We start from the raw sequence: 9629 nt of genomic DNA, 5'->3' as shown, positions 1-9629 counted from the left end.
GCTACAATTCTTTTGTTTGTTCTTCATTAATTACATCTTAAGGAAATGTCATTCTAAATTACACTTACACACATTATGTCTATTTGGATAGTGCTGAAGACATTGGTTGAAATTTTCACAGACAAAAAGATGCAGAAAGATAATTAATAGTTTATTCATATTAGGTTAGTAAGCTTCTGATGTTTCTAAAGTTCTATGTATGTTTTATGATCTGTTGATCCTCAAGCTGGGCTTATTGCAAGTGAAGTTAAGAACGTGGTAGAATTTTATATGGAAATAGTGTGAAAAAAAATATATTAAAATTGACACGATCCTGCAACTTGGATATTTGGACAGACCTTCCATTTAAACACATCATTCAAGTTAAGGCTCACTCAAATAATAAAAAAAAAGTTTTTTTGGCTAAATTATTTTGGGGTACAGTGAGACATAATTCTGTGGTATTCTTATATGGTTGATCAGAAGAACAGTAGATACTAATGATTGGTGTGATAGAACATTAGACTGACAAATACAGAAAATATATCTGCTGAACGAGAATTTGAAAAAAATAAATAAAAGGAACAATTTTGATCAAGTAAACACCAGAGAAGAGGATCATTACAAATTCTCCCTGCACCAACGCATCCCAGCTGACATACAGAACTGCAGCACATATTACACAAACAAAATCTGAACTTTAAAACGTCAAAAAAATGAAATTATCACATCATTATTTGAATATGGATACAATGTTTCGATGAGAAGCCAAACTGGAAACTTCAAACTTGTATATTTTCCCCTGCAACAAAGTTGGTGGGGTTTACTTGAATCAGTAGTCAGTTTGCCTGTCTGTAGATACAAGTTTGTACCACCTACTTCTCCCAGAATTATACATGGATCTCGATCTCCGACGAAGATTATACATGGATCTCAATCTTCTCCCAGGATTATACATGGATCTCAATCCTCCCAGGATTATACATGGATCTCGATCTCCGACGAGGATTATACATGAATCTCGATCTCCTCCCAGGATTATACATGGATCTCAATCCTCCCAGGATTATACATGGATCTCGATCTCCCAGGATTATAAATGGATCTCGATCTCCTCCCAGGATTATACATGGATCTCAATCTCCTCCCAGGATTATACATGGATCTCGATCTCCGACGAAGATTATACATGGATCTCGATCTCTCCCAGGATTATACATGGATCTCAATCCTCCCAGGATTATACATGGATCTCGATCTCCTCCCAGGATTATACATGGATCTCAATCTCCTCCCAGGATTATACATGGATCTCGATCCTCCCAGGATTATACATGGATCTCGACTCCCAGGATTATACATGGATCTCAATCTCCTCCCAGGATTATACATGGATCTCAATCTCCTCCCAGGATTATACATGGATCTCGATCCTCCCAGGATTATACATGGATCTCGATCTCTCCCAGGATTATACATGGATCTCGATCTCCTCCCAGGATTATACATGGATCTCAATCCTCCCAGGATTATACATGGATCTCGATCCTCCCAGGATTATACATGGATCTCGATCTCCTCCCAGGATTATACATGGATCTCAATCTCCTCCCAGGATTATACATGGATCTCGATCCTCCCAGGATTATACATGGATCTCGATCTCTCCCAGGATTATACATGGATCTCGATCTCCTCCCAGGATTATACATGGATCTCGAATCTCTCCAGGATTATACATGGATCTCAATCTCCTCCCAGGATTATACATGGATCTCGATCTCCTCCCAGGATTATACATGGATCTCGATCCTCCCAGGATTATACATGGATCTCAATCCTCCCAGGATTATACATGGATCTCAATCTCCTCCCAGGATTATACATGGATCTCGATCCTCCCAGGATTATACATGGATCTCGATCTCCTCCCAGGATTATACATGGATCTCGATCCTCCAGGATTATACATGGATCTCGATCCTCCCAGGATTATACATGGATCTCAATCTCCTCCCAGGATTATACATGGATCTCGATCTCCTCCCAGGATTATACATGGATCTCGATCTCCTCCCAGGATTATACATGGATCTCAATCCTCCCAGGATTATACATGGATCTCGATCTCCTCCCAGGATTATACATGGATCTCGATCCTCCCAGGATTATACATGGATCTCGATCCTCCCCAGGATTATACAAGGATCTCGACTCCCAGGATTATACATGGATCTCGATCCTCCCAGGATTATACATGAATCTCGATCCTCCCATGATTATACATGGATCTCAATCCTCCCAGGATTATACATGGATCTCGATCCTCCCAGTATTATACATGGATCTCAAACTCCTCCCAGGATTATACATGGATCTCAATCCTCCCAGGATTATACATGGATCTCAATCCTCCCAGGATTATACATGGATCTCAATCTCCTCCCAGGATTATACATGGATCTCGATCTCCTCCCAGGATTATACATGGATCTCGATCCTCCCAGGATTATACATGGATCTCGATCTCTCCCAGGATTATACATGGATCTCGATCCTCCCAGGATTATACAAGGATCTCGATCTCCTCCCAGGATTATACATGGATCTCGATCCTCCCAGGATTATACATGGATCTCAATCCTCCCAGGATTATACATGGATCTCGATCCTCCCAGGATTATACATGGATCTCGATCTCCTCCTAGGATTATACATGGATCTCAATCCTCCCAGGATTATACATGGATCTCAATCCTCCCAGGATTATACATGGATCTCAATCCTCCCAGGATTATACATGGATCTCAATCCTCCCAGGATTATACATGCATCTCGATCCTCCCAGGATTATACATGGATCTCGATCTCCTCCCAGGATTATACATGGATCTCAATCCTCCCAGGATTATACATGGATCTCAATCCTCCCAGGATTATACATGGATCTCAATCCTCCCAGGATTATACATGGATCTCGATCTCCTCCCAGGATTATACATGGATCTCGATCCTCCCAGGATTATACATGGATCTCAATCCTCCCAGAATTATACATGGATCTCGATCTCCTCCCAGGATTATACATGGATCTCGATCTCCTCCCAGAATTATACATGGATCTCGATCTCTCCCAGGATTATACATGGATCTCGATCTCCTCCCAGGATTATACATGGATCTCAATCTGCTCCCAGGATTATACATGGATCTCAATCCTCCCAGGATTATACATGGATCTCAATCTGCTCCCAGGATTATACATGGATCTCAATCTCCTCCCAGGATTATACATGGATCTCAATCCTCCCAGGATTATACATGGATCTCGACTCCCAGGATTATACATGGATCTCGACTCCCAGGATTATACATGGATCTCAATCCTCCCAGGATTATACATGGATCTCAATCCTACCAGGATTATACATGGATCTCGATCTCTCCCAGGATTATACATGGATCTCGATCTCTCCCAGGATTATACATGGATCTCTATCTCCTCCCAGGATTATACATGGATCTCAATCTCCTCCCAGGATTATACATGGATCTCGATCTCCCAGGATTATACATGGATCTCAATCTCCTCCCAGGATTATACATGGATCTCAATCCTCCCAGGATTATACATGGATCTCAATCTCCTCCCAGGATTATACATGGATCTCGACTCCCAGGATTATACATGGATCTCGATCCTCCCAGGATTATACATGGATCTCGATCTCTCCCAGGATTATACATGGATCTCAATCCTCCCAGGATTATACATGGATCTCGATCTCCTCCCAGGATTATACATGGATCTCAATCTCCTCCCAGGATTATACATGGATCTCAATCCTCCCAGGATTATACATGGATCTCGATCTCCCAGGATTATACATGGATCTCGATCCTCCCAGGATTATACATGGATCTCAATCCTCCCAGGATTATACATGGATCTCAATCCTCCCAGGATTATACATGGATCTCGATCTCTCCCAGGATTATACATGGATCTCGATCTCTCCCAGGATTATACATGGATCTCGATCCTCCCAGGATTATACATGGATCTCAATCCTCCCAGGATTATACATGGATCTCAATCCTCCCAGGATTATACATGGATCTCAATCCTCCCAGGATTATACATGGATCTCGATCTCTCCCAGGATTATACATGGATCTCGATCTCCTCCCAGGATTATACATGGATCTCGATCCTCCCAGGATTATACATGGATCTCAATCCTACCAGGATTATACATGGATCTCGATCTCCTCCCAGGATTATACATGGATCTCGATCCTCCCAGGATTATACATGGATCTCGATCCTCCCAGGATTATACATGGATCTCGACTCCCAGGATTATACATGGATCTCGATCCTCCCAGGATTATACATGGATCTCGATCCTCCCAGGATTATACATGGATCTCAATCCTCCCAGGATTATACATGGATCTCAATCCTCCCAGGATTATACATGGATCTCGATCTTCTCCCAGGATTATACATGGATCTCAATCCTCCCAGGATTATACATGGATCTCGATCCTCCCAGGATTATACATGGATCTCGATCTCCTCCCAGGATTATACATGGATCTCGATCTCCTCCCAGGATTATACATGGATCTCGATCTCCTCCCAGGATTATACATGGATCTCGATCCTCCCAGGATTATACATGGATCTCAATCTCCTCCCAGCATTATACATGGATCTCAATCCTCCCAGGATTATACATGGATCTCGATCCTCCCAGGATTATACATGGATCTCGATCTCCTCCCAGGATTATACATGGATCTCGATCCTACCAGAATTATACATGGATCTCGATCTCCTCCCAGTATTATACATGGATCTCGATCCTCCCAGGATTATACATTGATCTCAATCCTCCCAGAATTATACATGGATCTCAATCTCCTCCCAGGATTATACATGGATCTCGATCTCCTCCCAGGATTATACATGGATCTCGATCTCTCCCAGGATTATACATGGATCTCGATCCTCCCAGGATTATACATGGATCTCGATCTCCTCCCAGGATTATACATGGATCTCAATCTCCTCCCAGGATTATACATGGATCTCAATCTCCTCCCAGGATTATACATGGATCTCGATCTCCTCCCAGGATTATACATGGATCTCGATCTCCTCCCAGGATTATACATGGATCTCGATCCTCCCAGGATTATACATGGATCTCGATCTCCTCCCAGGATTATACATGGATCTCGATCTCCTCCCAGGATTATACATGGATCTCGATCTCCCAGGATTATACATGGATCTCGATCCTCCCAGGATTATACATGGATCTCGATCCTCCCAGGATTATACATGGATCTCGATCTCCTCCCAGGATTATACATGGATCTCGATCTCCTCCCAGGATTATACATGGATCTCGATCTCCTCCCAGGATTATACATGGATCTCGATCTCCTCCCAGGATTATACATGGATCTCGATCCTCCCAGGATTATACATGGATCTCGATCCTACCAAGATTATACATGGATCTCGATCCTCCCAGGATTATACATTGATCTCAATCTCCTCCCAGGAATATACATGGATCTCGATCCTCCCAGGATTATACATGGATCTCGATCTCCTCCAGGATTATACATGGATCTCGATCTCCCAGGATTATACATGGATCTCGATCCTCCAGGATTATACATGGATCTCGATCTCCTCCCAGGATTATACATGGATCTCAATCTCCTCCCAGGATTATACATGGATCTCAATCCTCCCAGGATTATACATGGATCTCAATCCTCCCAGGATTATACATGGATCTCAATCTCCTCCCAGGATTATACATGGATCTCGATCTCCTCCCAGGATTATACATGGATCTCGATCCTTCCAGGATTATACATGGATCTCGATCCTCCCAGGATTATACATGGATCTCAATCCTCCCAGGATTATACATGGATCTCAATCCTCCAGGATTATACATGGATCTCGATCTCCTCCCAGGATTATACATGGATCTCGATCTCCTCCCAGAAATATACAAGGATCTCAATCTCCTCCCAGGATTATACATGGATCTCAATCCTCCCAGGATTATACATGGATCTCGATCTCCTCCCAGAAATATACAAGGATCTCAATCTCCTCCCAGGATTATACATGGATCTCAATCCTCCCAGAAATATACATGGATCTCAATCCTCCCAGGATTGTACATGGATTTCAATCCTCCCAGGATTATACATGGATAATACACAGTAAGAACACAAAAAGCAAACAAGAGGACCATGGGGCCTGTATCGCTCACCTGGTTGGATTAGACCAAATGTCAAAATAATGTTCATGTTCAATTCGTTTTCCCTTCCCCAAGGATGCTTCTGACCAAATTGGGTTCAAATCCATGCATTCATTACTTTATGACTAGTAGCGATTTTAAGGAATTACCTCTATTTCCCCTATTGGGCCCCGCCCATTTGGCCCCTCGGGGGTCAGAGTAACTATTTATGCAAAATCTGTTCCCTTTCCCCCAAGGATGTTTGTGACCAAATTGGGTTCAAATCCATTCTTAACTTGATGCCTAGTAGCGATTTAAAGGAATTACCTCTATTTCCCTTATTGGGCCCCGCCCCTTTGGCCCCTTGGGGGTCAGAGTCACCATTTATGCAAAATCTGTTTCCCTTCCGCCAAGGATGTTTCTGACCACATTTGGTAAAAATCCAATAAGAGCTTTTTAACTAGTAGCGATTTGAAGCAGATGTTGACGGACGGACGAAGGACGCTGCGCCATGACATAAGCTCACCGGACCTTTGGTCCAGGTGAGCTAAAAACCGTAAGTGTCGGTGGATGTGACATAATAAAAACATCTGAATATCGATTTCCCTCAGTGATAAAAAATCATCCAAGCATAAAGCCTGTACAGTTTACAAGTGAAAACAGGAAATGTCCTATGTCTATAAATAGAACACTAAAGAGTTCCTTGATCACCGAAAACAGAACAAAATGGTGATATTGTTGAGGTAAATATATCATGCGAGGTTGGCAAACTGAACAAGGAAATTATATAGGAGGGGAATCCGTTACCGAGGTTTAGGTGGTGGTAGATTCTGGTAGCGATAGGTCGAGTGTGTACACTGAATGTGGCTAGTGTTGATAGGATTTTTGTGTCAACAATCATATATATATATTGTGATACCATGTGTTGTAATAAGATCATTAAACGCGTTTCTAACTACAGATATTATTTGACGAGTCGAATCTATGCCTTACAAACATTGTCAACAAACAATGCAGCATCACAATGATAAATAATTTAATAGATGACACATATTTGAGTTTTTAAGTAAGGTGTCTACAAATGCGACAAATTCTGTCATCTGAACCCTATTAATTTTACAATTTAGTCAGAAAATCGGTCATGGGTAGTCAACTTATAATTATTTAACCATTGAATTGAAGAGTGTGAAAACAAATCCAAAATATTTGTCTATCTTTATTTATCCCATTTGGAGTTTAAGATAAAAAGATTTCATAAATGATACAGAATAAATCACTTGGCTACACAAGTATTCCGCACAGAGTTTGTCAGTACAAAAGAACTGGATCATTTCACTAACACAGCATCGTATATCTCGGTCCAGACCATGGGTTTCCTGAAGGCTGTGGAATGTCTCAAAATCTGCAGAGAACCTGCAAAAGAATAGATAATATATCGGATTTCATATCATAATTCATAAACATCTGTTTAGTAGTGTAATCCTTAATAAAACTCTTATAGAATCGCAGACAGATAAAAAAGTATTTCTAACCCTGATGGACCATTTCTCTTTACAAATCACTGAAGCATAAAATGTAGGTCGAGGTAAACAACAGAATGTAAGTCTATTCTGTGTCAGAAGTAAGATCTTTGTAACATTTCCAGTTTACCTGGACAATTCTTAACCTGACAAATCGACAGACCCCATTTATATACTCCAATGAGGATAATATGTTATACATTGTATTACCTAGCTGTTAATACATGTATCACGGTAACAGTTTTAATATGTTATACATTGTATTACCTAGCTGTTGATACATGTATCACGGTAACAGTTTTAATATTTTATCATGCTCTATCCTTCCTATTTGACAGTTTTATGTAAACTTCATTATCACATCTCCCTTTATATCAAATCTCCCTTTATATCACATCTCACTTTATATCACATCTCACTTTATATCACATCTCACTTAATATCACATCTCACTTTATATCACATCTCCCTTTATATCACATCTCCCTTTATATCACATTTCCCTTTATATCACATCTCACTTTATATCACATCTCACTTTGCATGACATCTCATTTGATATCACATTTTATTTTAAATCACATCTCACTTTATATAACATCTAATCTTAACTAGTGTTACCTGTGTTGGTGGGTGGAGCTTATTAACTAGTGTTACCTGTGTTGGTGGGTGGAGCTTATTAACTAGTGTTACCTGTCTTGGTGGGTGGAGCTTATTAACTAGTGTTACCTGTCTTGGTGGGTGGAGCTTATTAATTAGTGTTACCTGTGTTGGTGAGTTGAGCTTATTAACTAGTGTTACCTGTTGGTGGGTGGAGCTTATTAACTAGTGTTATATGTATTGGTGGGTGGAGCTTATTAACTAGTGTTACCTGTCTTGGTGGGTGGAGCTTATTAACTAGTGTTACCTGTGTTGGTGGGTGGAGCTTATTAATTAGTGTTACCTGTGTTGGTGGGTGGAGCTTATTAACTAGTGTTACCTGTCTTGGTGGGTGGAGCTTATTAACTAGTGTTACCTGTCTTGGTGGGTGGAGCTTATTAACTAGTGTTATATGTCTTGGTGGGTGGAGCTTATTAACTAGTGTTACCTGTCTTGGTGGGTGGAGCTTATTAACTAGTGTTACCTGTCTTGGTGGGTGGAGCTTATTAACTAGTGTTACCTGTGTTGGTGGGTGGAGCTTATTAATTAGTGTTACCTGTGTTGGTGGGTGGAGCTTATTAACTAGTGTTACCTGTCTTGGTGGGTGGAGCTTATTAACTAGTGTTACCTGTCTTGGTGGGTGGAGTTTATTAACTAGTGTTATATGTCTTGGTGGGTGGAGCTTATTAACTAGTGTTACCTGTCTTGGTGGATGGAGCTTATTAACTAGTGTTACCTGTCTTGGTAGGTGGAGCGTATTAACTAGTGTTACCTGTCTTGGTGGATGGAGCTTATTAACTAGTGTTACCTGTGTTGGTGGGTGGAGCTTATTAACTAGTGTTAACTGTCTTGGAGGGTGGAGCTTATTAACTAGTGTTACCTGTCTTGGTGGGTGGAGCTTATTAACTAGTGTTACCTGTCTTGGTAGGTGGAGCGTATTAACTAGTGCTACCTGTCTCGTCAGTCAATCACTCCCCGATAATGATCACAATATAGGAAGAAAAGCTAGCCGAGACATTATGTGAGAGCTTTAATAAATTGGTCTGTACCTTGTAGTGACCTCCTGGTCCTGCTGCTGATGACGTCATCAGGCTGAGACAGGAGTGTTGTCATACAATCCACAACCTGGAGAAGAATAATAGATTATACTTTAATGGCGATCAGAATTATTATTATTGATACAGTTAGGGTGAGAAAATTTTAATCCTGAAAA

General features: G+C 41.1%; 1 protein-coding gene across 1 annotated transcript in view; it reads right to left on the bottom strand.

Moving 5' to 3' along the window:
- Window positions 1-7455: 7455 nt before the first annotated feature.
- LOC117335085 (focadhesin-like) overlaps window positions 7456-9629 on the bottom strand; it is a 393213-nt gene continuing 391039 nt past the window's right edge. The window contains 2 exon segments of the mRNA XM_033895005.1: window positions 7456-7670; window positions 9466-9541. Coding sequence (XP_033750896.1) covers window positions 7585-7670; window positions 9466-9541 — 162 coding nt within the window. The 3' untranslated portion in view covers window positions 7456-7584.

This window comes from Pecten maximus, chromosome 9 (assembly GCF_902652985.1).
Source record: "Pecten maximus chromosome 9, xPecMax1.1, whole genome shotgun sequence".
Taxonomy (NCBI): Eukaryota; Metazoa; Mollusca; class Bivalvia; order Pectinida; family Pectinidae; genus Pecten; species Pecten maximus.
The sequence above is the reverse complement of the archived record's forward strand: the minus strand, read 5'-3'. Positions and strand labels throughout refer to the sequence as shown.